The sequence below is a fragment of the Trachemys scripta genome, chromosome 7 (genome assembly GCF_013100865.1).
Source record: "Trachemys scripta elegans isolate TJP31775 chromosome 7, CAS_Tse_1.0, whole genome shotgun sequence".
Classification (NCBI taxonomy): Eukaryota; Metazoa; Chordata; order Testudines; family Emydidae; genus Trachemys; species Trachemys scripta.
The window spans coordinates 83,658,414-83,679,253 of NC_048304.1; the positions used below are offsets into that span (position 1 = coordinate 83,658,414).

Below are 20,840 nucleotides of genomic sequence, written 5' to 3' on the forward strand. Positions count from 1 at the left end.
GTACTTAAATTCATAGCCAGGTCCCTTCTCACCTATGGTCAGTTTTGAAGAAGGGAAACTAATAGGCTCCTGAGTTTCCATGCTGTTTTTTTCCTTACCCATTTTGAATAGCCCCTCCCACTCCCTTCCTTCCAGCCAGCACATTTCAGCCACTACTTCTTCGAGTCAATAGAGTTACATGAGATACAACAGTGTTCCCCCACACACACACACACACACACACAAATCCCATCTTGGTGACTCCCAGATCATTCACTCGAGTTACTACAAGGAGATGCTAAATGGATCCTTTGCCCACCTGAAAGGTAACAGTTTTTCCAGCCCCCACTACACAGGCAACCAATCCAGAATGCTCCACTGAACCACCAGGCTGGTCTCTTATATTACCTTGCTCCCTGACGTTGTCCTGATAATGCCCCAAAGGAAATATCCATTCATCAAACCAAGCTGAAGAAAATTCTAGAATATCTCTGTATTTTCCAGCCATTGTGATACAGCATCATGTTGAGTGGTGTTGGCCATATTCCACACAATGCACACATGGCGCTGAACAACCTAATTAGTACCATGAGAGCTCTGGTCAAAATCCCACCGATCCCACTTCAGCCCTTCCTTTCTCTGTTCTTCACCCCACTCTTCACAAAGGTTTGCTTTTTGGCAGAGGAGAACCTGCTCCTATCAAAAGTGGCCTGGTCAATTTTCTAGGGCCATATTATACTTCTTGATAGCTTATGCTTTCTTGTGTTAGATTAGGGGACAGGATAACATTAAAAAGTCCATCAGTGCAGACTGCCTCTGAGAAACTGACTGGTCTCCAGAGCCCTGGCATTGAAAACATGGCTGCTTACTCCCTCCCAGATGCCACGTATGCTGACTGCACGGATACCGCAAGTTTTCAAAGGCTCAGTTGATCATATAGCTTCACCTCAAAAGCTGAAATTATCATATTTAATTCTTCTGAGATTCAGTGCGCCCTAATGTGGTCTGTAAATCTGCTGTTAATTATGGTCCTCTGAGTCAGAGGCTCTCGCCACTGGTTTACCTCAAGTATGTATTTACTGTTTATATAAACTGCCCAGTGGGCAGGACTGTAAGGCTGCAATATTGTGATGACATTTCACTTTGCAACAAGACTGGGTCTGAGCTTTCAGTAAAACACAAACACCCATGTTTAGGGGGAGCAGAGTGTACTGCTTAGATGCACATCATCACTGTCGTGGGAGACCTGCGGGCAACACCTCTCAGCCTCAAGTTCACAGTTCAGATAGGGAAAACCCACAGAGAGGAGTACTGTGTGTGCACACGTGGAGGACTTGCTGCTCCCCTCACTTACACTGCTATGAATCAAGAGTGACTTCAATGGAGTTAGGTAAACGGGAAAGAGAATCAGGCCTAATATGAGCATTCCTGGTGTTTGAATCGGTGCTGTCAACACCCATGTGCTGTGGTTCAAAGCAGCTTCCTGAGTGCACAGGCAGACAGGAGCATGTTTGGAAGTGGAAATTAGATACAGTAGAAGGGTGAACAGAAGACCCAGAGCTTTAGTACATGGTTTTGATTTGTGAGGATCAGCTTTAGAGAGGATTCTTGTCCAAAACGGATCACAAGCCATTGTTACTGTTAAACAAGGAGACACAAAGTGCAGGCTCAGCATATTGTGAGGCAAAAGTTCATCCCCTCTGGTGATCAGGGGACATCTCAATTCACTCGCAAGTTGGGTCATGATGATACAGAGTGTCTTTGTGAAGCAAAAGAAAATGAAGGATCTTGAACAAGTGAGACGGCTCCTAATAGAATTCTGCTTTGCTATAAAAGGGTATAAGTTCACAAACTGGTCTCATTCTCTCACTGCTGTCCCTGGCAGGAAATGTGAGGTTGATGAATAGGTGATGAACTTTGTCTCTGCTTGGGAGGGACTCCTTCACTGTTGTGCACTGACCCCTCCAACCAGTTAAATGGTGGAATCCCACAATAGCTGATGGAGCAGGTCTAACAAGGAGGAAAATGGCAAGATTATTAGGGCTTTTAAAGGAACATGGAGGACAATCTTGGGGTAAGGGAAGAAAAGGGGATAACTGTGAACTGTAGCGAGGGTAACTGTATAGTCACCAGTCTTTGTAATTTGTAGAGAATTCATTGCAGATTTATCTAGTAACATGATGATGTCCAGAGAAAAAATATATTTCTTGTAATGAGGGTCACAGAAATATGGAGCCGCAATTGCCAAAGAGCTCAGGTGACAAGAGGAGCTTTAAAAACATAGAGCAAACTGCTGTCTTAATAAGTGCCCCAGATCTAATAAGGACCAATTGAGAGAAACAGCACTGTCCCAAGGGAACTCTGGGGAGCTGGGGAGAAGAATATTTATGTTTTGATACAATAAATATTATCTGAGGAGTGCAGCAGAAGCTGGCACAAGAAATCTCCTGGTAAGTTTCCTTTCTGAGCCGAGATAGAAAGCAAGAAAGAACTGATAGAATGGTTGGGTGTGAAAGACCAAGGGGGTAGCAAAATTATAGTCCCTTCAAGGAAAACCAGGGCCTTCGAAGGCCCAGCACAGAGGTATTCCTTCCTGTGTTTAAAGTACAATACAGAAGAGCTCAGAGGTTTGCCAAGCGGTACCCGATGACAAGTATCCCTCCCTGTGCCATTCACAACTATCTCTCACCTGTGGTTTATTCTCATTACAGTCTTTCTTTTTCCCTATCTTTTCATTTTCTTCATTGGCTGCTCTCTCTTGATGTCCTACTGACTCCTTTGCCTTGTGACCTTTGCCCTGTGACCTTCGGGTTCGGTCTTCTTCTTCAGCTGTTGCCTCTCCTCAATTCAGTGCGGCTGGCTCCACCCCCGGTCATAAAGAGACGCACTTTCCAGGTAGCCACTTTTTCCTCTTTGCCTGTTTTAAGCCTACTCCAAATCATAAGATTAATTAGCTTCTTTCTTTCCTTTGAGAAGGGGTTTCAAAAAGACTTTGGCAGAGCCAGGGGGCTCTCTTTAGAATGGAGCATATATTTGGTGGGAAAATGTGTCTAAACAGAAACATAGTGAATCCAGATTTTTAAAATAAAACAAATTAAATATGAAACATATGACTCGAAGAAAAATGCGGTAAAAAAGGAGGTAGTGTCATGGATAAGCCTAACTGCTACCTTAAGGAGCCAGTTCCTGCATGCACAGCAACAACATCAATGGCTGGTCAGAGATCCCTTTTTGAAATTTAGTAAGTGCTGTAAAACTGGTGCAAGAAGCCATGCTTACTAGGTAAACTCCTGTTTTAAATCATACTGAGCCACCTCATGTTATCAGCTGATTTTTGTCATTCCTTTGCACGGTCATTTCAAACAGTTTTCACTGTGTATGAGATATAGAAAGCAGGATGTCTCAAGGGATGGGTATTCCCTATACAGCCTTTCATTTCCAGGCTACTGGTCTATGCCCAGTACAGTTTACCGCTTACCTAGAGTAATCATCTGGTGTTTTTTCAGCCATGTGAAATGAACTGGTGGTGTCAGCCCAGGTGTTTACATCAAGGGCCGGCTCTAGCATTTTTGCTGCCCCAAGCAGCGCAAAAAAAAAAAAAAAGAAAAGAAAAATAAAAAAAGCCGTGATCGCAGCGGCAGCTCTACCGCCGCTTCATTCTACGGCGGCAATTTGGCGTCAGGTCCTTTGCTCTCAAAGGGAGTGACGGCCCCGCCGCCAAATTGCCGCCGAAAGGGCCGGACGTGTCGCCCCCCTCTTCATTGGCCGCCCCAGGCACCTGCTTGCTAGGCTGGTGCCTGGAGCTGGCCCTGTTTACATCACACAAACCACCACAGCTGGCATTGGTTGTCCCCCTAGCTGGTAGTCTCAAAAGAGAAGCAAAGATAGAAAGATTTTTTAAACCAAAGTTCATTTCCTGGGCCAGGTAGGGAAGCTTGCACTGCTGCACTCCATTCTATACCTGGCGTCATTCTCCAGGACTGTAAATCTCATAAGCATTACAAAAAACAATGTGAATTTGAAGTATATGATTCATTTAGCTTCTGTGAAATTCACTCTGTAAGCAGCAGAAAATGTAAGCCCCTCTGACAAATCCTGCCTCCCCACAGCAGAATAGTAAGTCATATGAACCCTGGGAGCCAAACATTTGGAATGCTAGAAAGAGCTGAAGCTGTAAAACAAATATGACCACCAGTAGCTGGAAGAAACACTGCTGCTGCTTTACACTATGTCAACAAGAGTGTTATAACAGAGAACTTGTTGTGTGGGGAGCAGCGGTTAGCTGCAAGCCCTGTTAGAGGGAGAAGAGAACATTGAATCCACAAGGAATATCTAGGCAACTAATTGGTGTTTAACAAAACTGAAAAATAGCACCAATTAATGGCTAAAAATATTAAATGACATCTGATAAGTATGATATCTGATCTCCAACTTACTCTATCTACTCAGTTACATTCCAGTTAAATCCTAAAGGGTCTTTCCAGGCTGAAAGTACTAATAAGAATATAATTATGTAGTAACTAAGCTTTATGTGTCTAGGAGTCTGTCTATATGGAGCAGTTGCTTAAACAAAGTCCCCTGCAAAAAAGCAAGGACACTGCAGTGACGGCATATGCTTTGCTCAGGCATCCCACCAAAGAAGGTTGCCTGTGTCTTTCTGAAAGCTTGCCAGCTGCCAGCGCGAATTTCCATCAAGGCAACTGGGTTTAACATATATACACACATTAGCACCTTCTGTGCCCGGGTCATTACAAGAAGTGGATAGCCACATCCAACAGAGGGCCCATTCCAGTTATTGACAGTCTGAGTAGTGGGAGACGGAGCAGGCAAATAGGATTCCCCCTTGTCTCAGTAAGACATAGGGTTAGCAACTGAAAGTACCAGCGAAAGCTAAAATACAAAGAGGTGAACTTTATCACCTTAGTATGCAACTAATAGTTTGTTTTCATATTCATAAGGTTTTTAAAATGTGTTTTTTAAAAACTATGCCAAATCCAAAGCCTTGATAGCTCAGCAGGGTTAATGTATTCCCCATCCGCCTGGCTTAACTTCAGATCCTTGTTGGGTCAGAAGTGAAAATAAAGGTAGTTTCATCCATGCTTGGAACAGTGAGTAGGGTGTGCTCAGGAGATGTGTGCCAGGGCTAGCAGTATAAGTCAGGAATGAGAGGCAATAGCAAGGAGGTCTCTGGCAATTTTGTAGTGTGCCGCTGCCTGACGCTATCCAAGGCTATTTGCCTCATGTTTTTATCAGAACCAAATTCACTCAAAAAAAAATATGTAAAGGTGTATCGCTGATAGTCCTTTAATGACACTGGCTATAGCATAAACATTCAGCTCAAGGATGCTCATGTATCTCTATGGAAAGACCCCAGGATGTGCTAGGAAACTGCTTAAAAAAAGGGGGGAAAGATAAAGCTCTTTTTCCCTAGGCTGTAATGTGGGCAGGGTGAACTATCAGCTATTCTGATTGGATACGGAGGGATATTACAGAGGGGAGGCCGGGTCACTAATGGGCTTGAAATGTTTCATTTCAACTTTCTCATTTTGATTCATATAGTTTCAACTTTTATATTATATAAAATATTAACTATAATATATAAATAGAATATACCATATTTAATATAAAAATCAACAGAAGATGGATCAAAATGATAAAGTTAAAACAAAATGTTTTCACATTATCAAAACAAAATGAAATTCAAAACAATTTGTTTTGCCTTCTTCCCATCAAAAAACTTGTTGAAAAAACATTTTGTGGATTTCAATTAAACTGCATTTTCCAATGAAACTGTTTTGTTGAAAATTTTTCGACCAGGTCTGCTGCTAATGTGACTGGTGCCCTCTAATGGTAGTGCCCTTATACTGACTTGCCACCAGCTACCAAACCCTCCTTCATTCAGGTTAAATCCTCACCCATTACAGTGTTAGCGACTCCATTATTATAAAGGAGTCCTTTTCTGCTGGTCAGTGTTGTTCCTTACTAGTTCTAGGGGAATTCACTATGGCTAATGAAGTAAGAACTGTGGCCATTCCTTGGGCACCTTGAACAAGCCTATTTTTATGTAATGCTTGTTGTTAGCTTATAAACTTAAGAGGGAACACATAACTGACTTACAAGAACACATATCTATAGCATAGATGTAGGATTGGTACTACATGCATGGGATATGTATTACATGCATTGTACACACATGTGGATAATGACTGCATGTGAGTGGAACCACATTGTATCCAACAACTTCATCTTCTGCGCAGTACAAGTTCAGCGGAGATAATGCTCTTTATCTCCTGTGATATAGGCCCAAACCCCTATATTCATTTTGAATAAATTACTATGTTGTATTTCAGGCCTTCTAGTGAGATCACAAAGAGAAGTTTGTTGAACTTAAATCCTGACACTGATATTAGGACTTTGTGATACTGTGTCTAAGGAGAGGGAATGATAAAAAACGAGAAAGCAGGGAGCTTAACTTGAGTGTCATGGTCCCCTAGGAATTTACTGGATTAATCATTTATAGATCAGCGGTCTGGTATTTAAATGGGATCCTTCTAAATCATTACCTTCTCACCACCAGCCAGTTATGACTCTTGATTCCTCCACCCTGGGACAACTGAGGCAAATGCCATGTATGAATGCTTTAGAATGTTAGGGAATCCAAGACACTGGCTGTTGAGGTGGCATGTGATGGGCCAGCTACAAAAGGCTTAGTTCAGATAAGCACCCAAAAGTTTGGATGCTTTGGTGCACCTTATCCAAATCAAATGGATTTTAAGTCTCACAAGAATAGGCTTTCTCATGAGAATCCTAGGTCTTCCTGTTTCTGGCAGGCTCCAAATTAAAAGAAATTAAGAAAGAGCAGACACATGCCAAAACTGAGAGAGTGTTGTCTAATGGTTCGAGTATGAGGAAAAATTACACAGGATTCATGGCTCTGCCAGTAAGTGACAGAGTGACCCTGGCTTGATTTCTCTGAAATGGGAATGAGAGTAGTCCCCTATTTCAGAAGGCACTGTGAGGTTTCAATGATCACTGACTGTACAGTGCTTTAAGATCCTCACATGGAAAGCGCTCAAAGATTCTTGGGGGATTCTCAATATTATATAAAATGAATCACACTTTTTTAAACTTAAAAAAACAGTTTACTTTGTATTTGGGTTGCTCCTGGCACTATTTTAGTATCTGATCCAGTTTTCACATTTCCTCTAAGTGAGCTCTGATTAGGAGCTTTAAAATGTAGTTGCAAACTACAGGGAAATGGCTCCCATCATCCACCCAGAAAAACCATCAGAAGGGGACCTTTGCCTGAGTTTTGGAAACCTCTCCTGCCGCTAACTGTAACTTGCTTGGCTTCTCTCTCTTTCATTTGCTCTGGCTGAGCTGCTGTATGTCACACACTCTGGATGCTGGGCTATGAGTTAACCCTGCCTGATGGTAATCCTTGTTTTAATGAACCTCAGGGTGAACAAGGACAGGCGGGGATTCAAGGTCCGCCAGGGCCACCTGGTCCACCAGGGCCAACTGGACCATCTGGACCAGCAGGAAATCCAGGACAACCTGGCCCAGTTGGGCCACCTGTAAGTTTAAAAGAAACCAAACAAGCAGCATTTATCCTTCCTCTCCCCTGACATGCATGCAATTTCCTTTGCCTTTTATTGTCTCCTCTGAGCTGGGTGCACTGACCAAAAGCCATTTCCCAGGGCATGGCTGGAGGAAAGAGTTCCCAGGCAGGGAGGGAGGAGTTCTATGCCTCCAGCTATCCCTATCTGCACACACATGTGTGAGACGATGACACCAGTGCCATTTCCTCCTCTCCAGCCTATGCCACGGGGAGGAAGTAACACTCCGGCTGTAATTAGCCTGCTCTCAGCAGAAACCAGACTAAAAAAAGCCCTTGAAATCTCTTTGATGTTCTGCTCCTTGTTCTATTCCCAGGCTGACAGCTAGCCGCCTAGGAAGGTGAAAATACTGTCACTAATGTTCCTTTCCCTCTCACAACAGGGCAAAGTAGGGGAGCCTGGAAAGGCAGGCAAGGATGGAAAGGTAGGTACAGTAGAGCTGCCTCACTCCTCTCTCTTCTGCATGCAGCATTCGTTGCATGAATGCAGCCAGCTCCTTAATGCCTGAGGATGGGGAACATGCCTGCAGGGCTGAACCAAGTGTTCAGCAAACTGGGTGGTTGCACTTAATGTCTCCATTGCTGTCTGTTTCATTCACTGGGGGTTACCTATGCTGGCTCTGCTCTCAGGGTGCACCAAGTTCCTTGCTCAGGAACTATGGAGAGGCATCTTAGCGTATTTTTCCATGACAAACATGATCGGAAACACTTCACATTGAAGTCTTCTGTCCAGAAAAGAATATATACAGTATGGCTATTGTCAATGCTAGCTTTTCCCAAACTGACCCACCCATCAATGAGCCTCAAACCTGATATGGACTCTCCTGGGGGTGACAGGTAATTTAGTCTCCATAGACTTTCAGTCCTTGGTCTCTCTGCCAAAGAAAATACCAGTTATGAGGTTTTACAACTGCTGACATCTGTCCATCTGTCCACTACGAACTGAGTGAAACCATCAAGTCATTTCATATAGGCCACCAAACAACCATTAGTTAGGCATGAACTAATTGGTCTTTGCCAATCTAAGATGGATTGGAACTAGTAACCTATATGTGAAAGGCTCTTCAGATCATTACCCTGTGAGCCCCTCACTTCACCTCTGTATTAATACATTTTTATGTAGCCTAGAATGATAACAGTGTCTCGGGACTGAGTAATTGAGAAGAGATGCTGATAATAAGTTAGGGATGGAGGAATGGAGAAAGGTCATAAGGATCTGTGATAAAAAATCACCAGGACAAGAACAGCAAAATTAGGGCTTGCTTATGCTGATGCCTAACTTTTGGTTAGTGCTGTTCGCATGCAACAAGATACAGGAAGCCTCAGTAATGGTTGAAGACGTACAGCCTATCACCTGCTATTTCCTTAGTAGCACATGAAACAACTACTCAATTCCTGTGTCTAACAATGAGGAGCATGGCATGCTGGTGTGCCAGACACCTAGTAGTTAGGAAATAAAGATACTTTCATTCCCAAATTTTTATAATAGCTGTTTTAAACATGCTTGCAGAAAAGGGACATGCAGTCAACAGAGGAAAGAGAAGCCTCTTTGTGCATGTTATCTACAGGCAGAAGACTCAAGATTTGGAAAATCCCCACTTTTGATCTTTTAACCCAAAGTAGCCGTCTAAATGGCCATAAACAGGCAAAAATACTATAAATTCAGGCCATAGAACACATGTGGGGTATCTGTTCCATCTTTCTCATTTGGACCATTTACATCACAAGGGCAGCTGCCATATGGAAATTTTAGATATTAATATTTATATGCTATGTATAGTACCTCATGCTTAATATGTGGGCAGATTGAATGGCTATTTCTAATTTAGCACAACTACTGGTGTCTCTTTCTTCTGAAAGTCTTATTAACATATTGCCACTACTAGGCAAGTCAAAGAAAACCATGTTCAGTAAAATCCATGCTTCCTGCCCCTAAAGAGTACTTTCAGATGTGTAGCATGCCACACAGGTAGATTTCCTTTTTAATGAAGAAAAGAACAGCTCTATTCGAAATCTGATAGTAGCACATTCCACCATGAAGAAAGGATCTTTCTGTTATTCAACAGTGTATTCTAAAGTACAGGTAGTCCATATCAACTCTCTCCCTCCCTTAACACCTTTGAGATCACCTAGTTGGGTAAGGAAGAGACTACCCATTTATTGAATACTACCAGTTTCCAGTTTTGATGGTTTTGTTTCTCCAGTGCGTATAGACAGTGAGCTGGGAATGAGCTAAAGATAGGCAAGAAAAATAAACCAGATCATATTCTGGAACCATGACACGTTGGGCAAAGTAGCTTGATTTTCAAATTTACTGAGACAAAGACTGGTGGTTTGGGATAGTACTTGTGGGAGGGAGGCGTGGCTGGTATTTACTTGAAATGGGGAACCGTAGAGTTTATCTATTCGACAATGAGAATAATTTTTGCAGTGACATTCTAAAGTGATGAACTCTTTAAAATCAAACTAGGCAGCGATTGATGTCCCAGTAGAAAATTAATTACCGCCACCCCACTTCTGTAGATATTTGCAGTTTTCCCTACCTCAGTGTGTGTTCTTATTTTATCTACAGGGTTTACCTGGATCCCCTGGACCAAAGGTGAGACATTTTTCATCATCTGTAAACAAAAACAAGGATAAGAAGTTTAAAACCCTTAGCATAGATGTGAGCAAAGCTGGGCATGATCATTGTGGAGAGGTGGGGGAGGAGGGAGAAAAGAGGGTTGTTTCATAATACTTCTGAAAAAGTTCATAACCAGACTGAAACATCTTACTAAGGGCCCAATCCCAGACTCCTGGCTTATTGTTTTCAATGGAAGTTTTGTCTGAGGGAGGTGGTCATCATCAGGAAATATTGAGAAAAAAAAATTGCAAGCCATGTCTTTGCTGGACTTTACCATAGAACATTTACCACATTTTGTGAAGTTATTTTGTAGCCATGTTGCTAATTTTGCCAAATTTTCCATTTTTACTTGCCAAACTTGTGAAATGTCATTGACAAAATGTGAGATTTCTTTTGCCTGCAAAAATCCCCAATTTGCTTTCCTTGAGATACTTCAGACAGAGTTGTAAGATTAAGCAGCGTTAGGACAGATTAACTGTGTAAATTGAAAGCAAAACCAAATGCTGTGCCTTGCAGTGTGTGGTGCAGCTTTCCTATTATGTTGTAATTCACACAGAGTAAACTCGCTCCTGTGCATTGGACTCAGACAGGATATAAGCCCCGTTTTGAGAGCTCCAGGGGGAATTAAATGGTGTCTAGGCCTCATTATGGTTCTAGCACAAGGGTGAATTTCACACTCAGTGTCCTATTTTTCTTCCTGCATCTGCACAGAGGAACGGACAGGGATTTTTCCTTTTCAGCCTAGCATCATCGGCTTGTCTTCATTTTGATTTTTGCAGGGAGACCCTGGAATTCAAGGATACCATGGGAGGAAGGTAAGAGGGGGGAGGTAAACTTCTGAGGCACGCATAGCAACTGGATGATCAAGTATCTTAAAATGCATTATGGTGAACCAGAGTCTGGTGGAAGTGTAATAGCAAAGAAATGCCATCCTTACTACACACATTCACACACACACAGCCAGAGCTCTTCCATCATTTCCTGCAATGAGTGACTTGCTGGCAGAGGCTGGGTATGGAGGAACCCTGACCTCCCCCATAGCCGGCATTCCTCTACCATTCCCTGCAGTGACTCCTGCTAAGAGAGCCGAGTACTGAAGATAGTTGCAAATCCCCAATAGCCACTACGCCTACCTACTTCCCTGCAGCAATTTCTTCTGGGAGGGGCTGAGGCAGGAAAAGCTGTAAGCTCCCCTATAGAGTCACTTCTTCCTGGCTGAAATTTATTTTGTGCACCCATGCGTGGACATCCTCCCTCTCCACCCACCTAGTCTGAATGGCATTGGAACAAGCTATGGCATTTACATTCCCCCTGGTATGTATCTTTTTCCAGACTAAATGATGGAAGGTTTGATTCAGCCACAGGTTACCAGGCAGAAGCTGGTATTACCCAGGGCTGTGGATCTCTAGCATTGAAAGGTCTGCCCAAAGGGTAGTTGTCCCAGTACAAGGCACTTGCACTCCCTATGTTTTATGGCGCACAGAGGTGGCCAGAGCAGCCCTAAAATGAGATGGTGCTGGGCAGAGAGGAGCATAGCCAGGCTGCCAGGGGAATATGCTCATTCAAGTCATTCCCAGGCAGCTGGATTCGGATGAAACTCCAACAGCACATTAAAGATACTCTCCTGGGGAAATGCTGTCTGCCTTCCCCTGAGGTTAAATCCCATCCTAAGACGTGGCTAGCCCTACCCCAGCTGCGCTAAATCCTCCCAGAGAGTTTAAAGGACAGACAGAGAGGGGGGAGAATGAAATGAAAGAGGATCATGGGGGAGAAATATTGACAAGGAGGATGAGGGAGTGAGAAGAGGAAAGTGAGTATTCCCAACAACTGGCAGTTGTATATACTGTGTTATCTATACGTTGTTTTATGGGTGCTCTGTGGGTGAAGTGGCAAGACCTGAGAGCTTTTTAATTAGTTCTGCATAAACTGAGAAGTTTTTGTTATGTCAGGAAATGAAAATTATAGCCCCTGTGGATCACAGTCCATTCCTGCAGACACACACAAAATTTACTGCTTCTTCTTTCAGCAGACTGTCAGTTTTCTCATTAACCATCCATCCTTCTCTCTGCGACATTCAGGAGGCTTCTTAACCTTTGAATGTGCTGAGGATGTCACTGATATGGCATATTAGTGGGTGTTTGTACCTGGATCTTTTCCTATGGACGGCAGTTAACCTGGTTGATTTATTTCTCAAGCAAGGGGTCTGAATTCCTTTCATACTATGAGAAGGGTGATCCCAGGTCTGGGATCCATTAATGGGGAAACGTGCAGGAAACACAGGATTGAATGAACACAGAGGAGAAAGTCCTCCCCACTGAGTCGACAATGAAAGGAAAGAGAAACTTCTATACTGCCCTTATCTAATGGACAGACTCAGGATTTGGAGAAATCTCTCCCTCCATTTTGATTTTTTGTATTGAAGGTAGTCTTATGACACCAGGGATGTGGTGACCATATCTTCACATTTAAAAACCAGGATACTTTTGTGGCAAACCATGTTTTAGGTCATAAAATACCTAGGCAAAAGGCAAAAAAAAATATTTTTTCAAGATTTTTTCAGGTGTGTTTCTCAGAATGGAGGATTTTTTCCAGTAACTCACCATTCTCAATGAGTTTATAATTGAACATCAAACCAGTGTCATTAACATTCACTTTGAGCAAAAAGAACAGCTTTGATACTCTCTACAGTCATGCAGTCATTATCTTCACTACAAACACTTCATCATATTGAATACTTGCACCACTAGATTGCTTGTTCTTGGTAAACGCTTGGGAAATTCTACTCAATGTAGCAATACAACCTGAACAAATATTTTCTAGTTATTAAAAACCAGCAACCCAACATGATGACTGATGAAATGAAAAGCCAGGACTTTTCAGGCAACCCAAAAGAAGTTCCTGGGACACTAAGTTGTGAAAAACCTGGACACGTGGCTATATGGTCACTTCAGCCATGGATAAAATGTACTGTATGAAGGATTGGAATACGTGTTCCTAGCACCTAAATATTGATGGAATCAGGCTACTTGTGAGGAACTGTCTCAGTGTTCCATCTTTCTTTGCTTCTTGCTAAGCAACATCTCTTTCAGGGCAGGGTAAGAAGGCTATGTTGCCACATGTATTATGGGACTGTTCTCTATCCTTCCCTCCCCCACATCTTTGTTAATATTTCTTGGTATACTGAAGGCCCCTTTTCTTCCTTCTGACTGTGTTTGCCTCTCCCTCCATTTCCTTGCTTCTCTTCTCAGGGTGAGGTGGGTGAGGCTGGCCTACCAGGTGCACCTGGCCTTCCTGGATCTATTGGCCCCAAGGTAACCATTAAACTAACAATTCTTAGCTAGTCAGTACCTCCATCTGCTTAATGCAACTTATTGCCACCCAGACATGTGCCCCTTTTACAGAAATGCAAGTATACAGGGGTGTGATACAGTCTCAGATAATGTGGTAAGCAATGTGATATAAATGTCTAGATAGACTCAATAGATTCTTTGCACAATCTGTCTAGATGACATACAAGATCCTATTGTAGATGGGGCCTGGACAATTGTCAGCCACTGGCCTCAAGGCAAGAATGCTTCCTTGCTCTCTGGAACCAGGGCCAGGCTCCAATGTGCTCTGTCACTTGTAGATGTTGTAATGTAATTACTTGTATGTGCACAGACCATTATCTTCTGCTGGAACATGACAGATCTGGCAGTTAGTGGAGCTGCTCCTTTATATAACCTCTAGCTTTGGATACTGGAGGTGATTGAGTGAAAATGCCTTGGATTTTCAAAGGGGCCTCAGGTAGCAAGGCATCCAACTTCCATTAAAAGTTAGTTGGATGTAGGTACCTAACTCCCTTTGGCTCTTTTAAAAATCCCAGTCAATGGATAGTGATGAATGTTATAGACACTGATCACCTATGTGTGTATAGAATGTTCTCATGCACCCATTTCTCCTCTATACATTGTCTTGCATCGGTATGCAAGGATGAACTGAAGTCAGCCCTCGAGATGCTACAGTCATTGTGCTTTATCCTTCGGTCATTTCTTTGCAGCTACAGCATGCATGTCTCATAAGCTAAGCTCTATCAATTACTTTCTATTGTCATTGCTATTAACATTATACTGTTTTTCTCTTTTTGTTCAATATGTCTATCTATGTTTCTGCTCTATCTCTGTTCTCCTTGCACAGGGTGAAAAGGGGGATACTGGCATGAAGGTAGGCTTGGGAAACATGGTTTTCTACCATATTTTAAGAGACAAGTTGCTATTCAGAACACTGTATTGTAATCGGGAGCTGGGCCTGAGAGAGACCTGTTGGATATTTGATGGAATACACATATGAGCTGTGATTAATCACAAGCAGACACGCCATGTCCTGGCTCTTTTATGCACATGCAATACAAGCTGTCTTTAGCCACTTGGTGGAATTTGATTCTTACCAAAGAATTTCTCTGACTATGAAGTTTACTAATGATTTGTTACATCTCTGTATTTGAAGGGATGGGCTGGGGTTTCCTCATAAAGTCTGGTTAGCTGACACATCAAATCTACCCAAGCTCTGCAACTCTGAGGCTGAGGTTTGGCACTATTCTTTCAGTCTCCCTCTGTTTCTAGGCTGGACAGCTCTTTTTATAGGCTAACATGGTTTTCTGCCCATATGTTATCTATTTTATTAAGATTTATTGCACCTACATATTTAAAATATATTACTCAATACAGACTTTAAAACTTTACAACATTGGCCGTTTTCATAACAGTCAAAGCATATTGTGTCATACCATATATTTTAAATATAATGAAAAGAGGCCTGTTTTATAATATTTTACATACATTAACTCTGACATATATATTTAAAATATTTATTATGTGAAATACATTTTATTTATCATGTAACAAATGCACCCACATAAATTTTCCCTTTGCGGGGGGATTATCATTCTAATGCACTAAAGGTTCCTTTCAACTATACTCTCGTGTGTTAGAATGAGTTTAACGAGGTCTTCTTGAGGGATATGGGGTCTCCATTTAATAGCTGTATATTACAGTAACAAATGATCTTCCTTTTAAGATCAACTAGAGCAACACCGAATAGATCGCCTAAATCATTGCTTTATGCAGATCCTACTCATAAACAACATCTGCATGTAATCCAAGATCCTTCCACACATCCATTCTTACACTGGTGTAATTTCATTGACTTTGATGGACTTAGTCCTGATTTGCACTTATGTAAATGAGAGCAGAATCAGACCAATAGAAGATGGGTTTTAAGAGCTATGAAATTACTGGGTTCTGAACAACTGTATGCTTTCTCTTTAAACTAATAGGTAGAATGAGTTGTGGATGACCGAGGGAAGTATATGGTCCTAAATGAGGAAAAATGCTATAAGTAGAATTCAGGTCCCAAGCCTGTTTTTATTCACTTGTGTCACTGCTATCAGTCACCTGTTCCTCATGCACTCTAAGTACATGGATTAATAGGCCTTTGATTCAGTTTCTAGAACCAAAACCAAAATTGCCTGGTCCCAACTTCAGACTAAAATAACCCCTCAATAACAGATGACAAATCTGAGACGGCCTCTCAAACATTCTAATCCCCTTTGTCAACTTTAATTGCATTGATCGCTTGCCTGTCTTGTATTGTGATCCTAGGAGCTTATCACAAACTCTCCTTCCCATTTCCTGATGTCTCTCGGACAGCAATAGAAAAAAGGAGGGGGACTGGGAGTGGTAGCTGCTAGTCTGAGGCAGACTGCATGGAATGGAGAGAGAAATGTGGTAACCTTTCTCTCTAGTCATTTACATATTTCAGCAAGCCAATATGTTATCTTCTTTTGTGCCATAAAAAGGAAAGCTTCTTCAAACCTCTCCAGTGATCTCTCTTAGTCAGTTACTCACACACACATTCATAGATGCAACCTCCACATTTTACATTGGAAAGCGACGGATAATTGTGACCCAGGAAATGTATCCTTGCTCTTATGATCCTTATTCAACCCAGGTTCCTGAGGTTTGAGCAAACCCCACCCCACCCCCCAACCCTCCAGCAACACATTTTGGAATGGGATCATCAATACATGTTCTAAAGGGCCACCTTCCCATCCCAAGTGCAATTTATCCCTGTTTATTAAGACTCTTCCATTTGTTACGGCCATTCTCACTTTGTTCTGGGTTCTCTTATTTCCCCATTCCGAAGAATAAGAATAACAGCAGAGCATGAGATCCCAAACTAGCAGTAAATCAGCAACCAATGTATGTTCAGACAGTGCATGTGTTTGTCCTCCTGGAGTAGCTTCTTTCTAGGTATTTTCTTTACAAAAGAAGATTATATGGGGCTTGGGAAGGTCCTTGCTGTTTTCCCCTTCAAACCATTCTGCTCTGAGTTAAACATGTGCAACCTCATTAATGGTGACAGGTTTGTGCAGAAGTAGCTTGGGTCCCAGTTGGACTCGAGTTATCAGAATTTGCCCAGGATATTGTTAATTCGTCAACTCTTTAAAATTAACATTTAGGCTCCCTTTTTGTAGCTGGTTGCATACTGAGCATTTGTTCCTTATTACATTTTACCTTCTCTCACTTTACATTCCCACAACTTACAATGTTTGTTGCAGAATCTGGGTGTCTCACTTTGCTTCTTCCCCCCTTCTTCCCTCCATGGCATTGAACTAAATCTTAGCCCCATTAAAGTCAATACAAGTTTTATCAGTGGTACTGATAAGACCAGGATTTGGCCCTTTGCATATATATTTTCCTGTCAAATTCTGTTTAACTTAAATAATCTATTTTAGGAAGTTTCTTATAACTATTTTTAATTGGTATTCCTCATTCCCAGAGGCAGGAGAATAGGAAGAGTAGGAAGCAACTGGCTACAGGCAAGGAAGCCAATAACCACATAATTTTCTGTCTCCTGAACAAGGATCCAAGCTTGAAGTGTTTTCTTTGTTTTAATTAGGGGTTCATTATTACAACCCAACACTGCCAGAGAGCTAATCAGAATGTGGCACTCTCCGTTATTAGGGATACCCTCAGTGTGTTTAGGCTGATAACATGAAAGGCAAGGGAAGGAAGGGTAGAGCTGCCAAAAGATGGAAACTGGCAAGTACTTTCTGTGCCCATGAGAAAAGCTGCAATCCATTTCTTTAAACTCTGGCTGTGGAGAATGTCCTGTCTTTCATGGCACCTAATGCCACATTTATATGAGACAAGTGCCATTTGAGGAATTGTAAAATGGTATTGTGGGCTTCCATATTTATCACATTTCAGTGGCTTCCAGATCAAGTGTGCTCAGTTTATACACACACACACACACACACACACACACACACACACACACACATATTCTAACTACCAGCCTTGCAAACCTGGGATCTGAAAGTGAACTGGGTTATTTCTGACCTGGGCACCATTCCCAGTCATAAAGATTCTGCAGGCCAATGTTGCTCTTAGGCGCACCTGTATAACTTCATTCCTCTTTAATTAGACCCTTAGTTATACCTGCATGACCCTATTTCCTTCAGGTATAAGTGAGGGCATAATTTGAACACGGTGGGTTTGCCCAGGTAGCCCTGCAGTTGGAGCTCAGTTAACAATTCTGTTGGTGATGAGCAAGCCAGAAAAGAATCCAGTTCACTCTCCCAGAGCTGGGTTGGTTTTGCAGGGCTGACAGCAGGAAAGAATCTTATTTTTGCCACATCAGTTGGCAGAGCTGACTGAATACACAAAGGGAACAAATGTGCACAGGCTAGTGCAATGTTAACATTACATAGTTAACATTTTTTTAAATTCAGGAAATGCAAAAGTTAAGGTTCTTGCTGCCACATTGCACATCCAGTTTATTTTATAGGATATACAGTATGATATAAAGAATACAAGGAGGCATTGTTGCCCAGTAGACAGAGCATGAGGTTTAGCATTAAGAGACTTGTTCTCTGTTCCCAGCACTGCCGCTTATCTGCTGTGTGACCTTTGGCAAGTCACCTCATCTCTCTGTGCTGTAGTTTCCTCATCCCCAAAGTGGGGTTAATGAAACTTACTTCCTTTGTAAAGTACTTTGAGCTCTATGGCAGGGATCGGCAACCTTTGGCACGTGGCTCGCCAGGGTAAGCACCCTGGCGGGCTGGGCCAGTTTGTTTACCTGCCGTGTCCACAGGTTTGGCCAGTCGCAGCTCCCACTGGCCGTGGTTTGCCGCTCCAGGCAAATGGGAGCTATGGGAAGGGTGGCCAGCACATCCCTCGGTCCGCGCCGCTTCCTGCAGCCCCCATTGGCCTGCAGCAGCGAACCGCGGCCAGTGGGAGCCGCGATCGGCTGAACCTGCAGACATGGCAGGTAAACAAACTGGCCCGGCCCGCCAGGGTGCTTACGCAGGCGGGCCACATGCCAAAGGTTGCTGATTCCTGCTGTATGGATAAAAAGCACTACATAAGAACTAAGTGTTATTACTAAATGTCTTATTTATCCACAAAAACAGGAACAGAAAATATTTATATGAGCAAGGTGACCATGTTAGTGTTGCTGTAGAAACTTAAATGTTTACATATCCTGACTATTTTTAATTTAACTGTGCATCCTTATTATTGCATCAGTAAAGTTTCTTGCATCGATATATATTACCATTCACGTGTATTGCACTTTAGAGGGTTGGTAGTTATTTCCACTGTGATCTCTCCATTTCAAAAGAGTGGGTGTGGAGGGTCTAGTCTATAACAGAGTATTTTATTCACACTGAACACCCACTGCTTTATACTTTTCTGGAACTTGGCCCCATATCACACTAGTTTCTTGTGGTGGCTTAATTAAATATCAAGTGTTGAATCGGGAAACTAAAATGACAGATGAGCAGTAAGGAAATGAAAAGAGGATGGTAAAAAAATTATTTTTCTGCTTTTATGAATTTCCTCTTTCCTTGATTTTATAGCTGTCTTCAGTTCCCCAGAGTCCCTCCTTGAGTTAATATGCAGAAGTTTGAGGTTAATATGCTCAAGAATGGCATGCGAGCTACTTAAAGAGGCCCATTTGGATAATGGGTACAGCCAATTCAGTGCTGACACATAGGGGGTATCTACATTGCAATTAGACATTCATGGCTGACCCATGCCAGCTGACTCTGGCTCATGGGGCTCTGGCTAAGGGACTCTTTAACTGCAGTGTAGACGTTCGGGGTCCGGCTGCAGCCCAAGCTCCGGGACCCTCCCACCTCACATCTACACCACAATTAAACAGCCCCTTAGCCTGAGCCCCATGAGCCCAAGGTGAAAGTAACTTAAAAGTCTGACCGGTATGGGGGCCTGGCTCCGGGGCCCCGGAAGGGGCGGGGCCTCAGGCGGAAGGGGCCGGGCCTCCGCCGGAAGGGGGTGAGGCGGCGGCAATTCAAAGGGCCCAGAGCTCCAGCCACTGCCACCACTGCTGCAGCGGCTGGGAGCCCCAGGCCCATTTAAATCGCTGGGCCCTGGGGCAGCTGCCCCTTTTGCCCCCCTCCTCGACAGCCCTGGAGGGGGCAAAAGGGGTAGCGCATTAAGGGGCAGCAGCGCTTTAACGTGGGCTATGTATAGGCCCGTACCGGCGACCACTTCTTACTAGTACACTGTACTGGCCCATACAGGCCCACTTTCACTTCTGGCTGGTATTGGCCACCCATGCGTTTTTAATTGCAGTGTAGACATACCCATAGTTGCAAGCAATACTAATACTGATCAGTATATTATAAATGCTTGGGCCCACCTGGAAATTTCCAGCTATACCAATAAGTTAATGCAACACTGAACATTCTGCTGAATAAAACATCACATAGTACTTTTGAGGGAGATACTGAGAGAGTTAAATAAGAGCTTCACCACTGTCTGTGAATGTGGTTGGCTCATTAAACACCAGCAATAGGCAGCTTCTTAATCTGGGATTTCCGATCCGCTACTGATCTGAGGGAGGTTTCAGATTTCACCGTTAGAAACATTGAAGCTCCATACAACTTGGGACCTGAAGATGGGTGAGGAGGGCAGGAGGAGGGATTGCTAGTGGATGGGACTAAAACACATTATTGGAAATTCTGGTTCTTAGACTGAGGTCTTGCACTGCCCTCTGCTGGGGTGTTAAGAGAAGTCTGGTGTCAGTGCAGTTCTTCCAATCCAGATTACATCTGAAGAAACAGTAACTTTTCCAAATTTATCTTTGAAACAAATCTGCCTCTCCTCCATTTTGCTCAGCATGCTATTCCAAAAGCTTATGTCATGAAAGCCATTTCCTTTCCTGTATTAACTGTTAGTTGCATATGAAAATGGCATTGTTTAAATTAAAGCTTTAATTTCATGAGCCTTCTGCTGGCTGTGGACACCTTGCTACGTCACTTGTGACCCATAGACCATACATGAATCCTGTGTCAGCGATTGCAAACTCACTTTCTTCCAGTTTTTGTCTTGGGGGTAGGAGTGCTAATATCCATAGCCAGTGTGTGTCTCATGTATCACAAACAATATCAGCTATGTAGTGAACATTAAAGCTACATAGACTGTCTTGATGTCTGGGATGCAGAAGTGTGGGCTGAATTTCACAGTTCCCACCCAGGTTGTTAAGAGGCAGTGTGAGCTAGTGGATAGACCACTGAGGTACAATTCAAGAGATGTCGTCGGTACTATTCCTGGC

At 42.9% G+C, this 20,840-nt stretch overlaps 1 protein-coding gene across 5 annotated transcripts in view; it reads left to right on the forward strand.

Moving 5' to 3' along the window:
- The window catches only part of COL13A1 (collagen type XIII alpha 1 chain), a 165,061-nt gene that overhangs the window by 95,859 nt on the left and 48,362 nt on the right, over positions 1 to 20,840 (forward strand). For 4 of the 5 annotated variants that reach the window (XM_034775200.1, XM_034775199.1, XM_034775202.1 and 1 more), the window contains 7 exons: positions 2,809 to 2,874; positions 7,440 to 7,556; positions 7,981 to 8,022; positions 10,170 to 10,196; positions 11,000 to 11,035; positions 13,469 to 13,531; positions 14,397 to 14,423. In XM_034775200.1, the coding sequence (XP_034631091.1) occupies positions 2,809 to 2,874; positions 7,440 to 7,556; positions 7,981 to 8,022; positions 10,170 to 10,196; positions 11,000 to 11,035; positions 13,469 to 13,531; positions 14,397 to 14,423 (378 nt within the window). The remainder of the gene's footprint in view (positions 1 to 2,808; positions 2,875 to 7,439; positions 7,557 to 7,980; positions 8,023 to 10,169; positions 10,197 to 10,999; positions 11,036 to 13,468; positions 13,532 to 14,396; positions 14,424 to 20,840) is intronic. The other variant, XM_034775203.1, reaches the window with a different exon arrangement.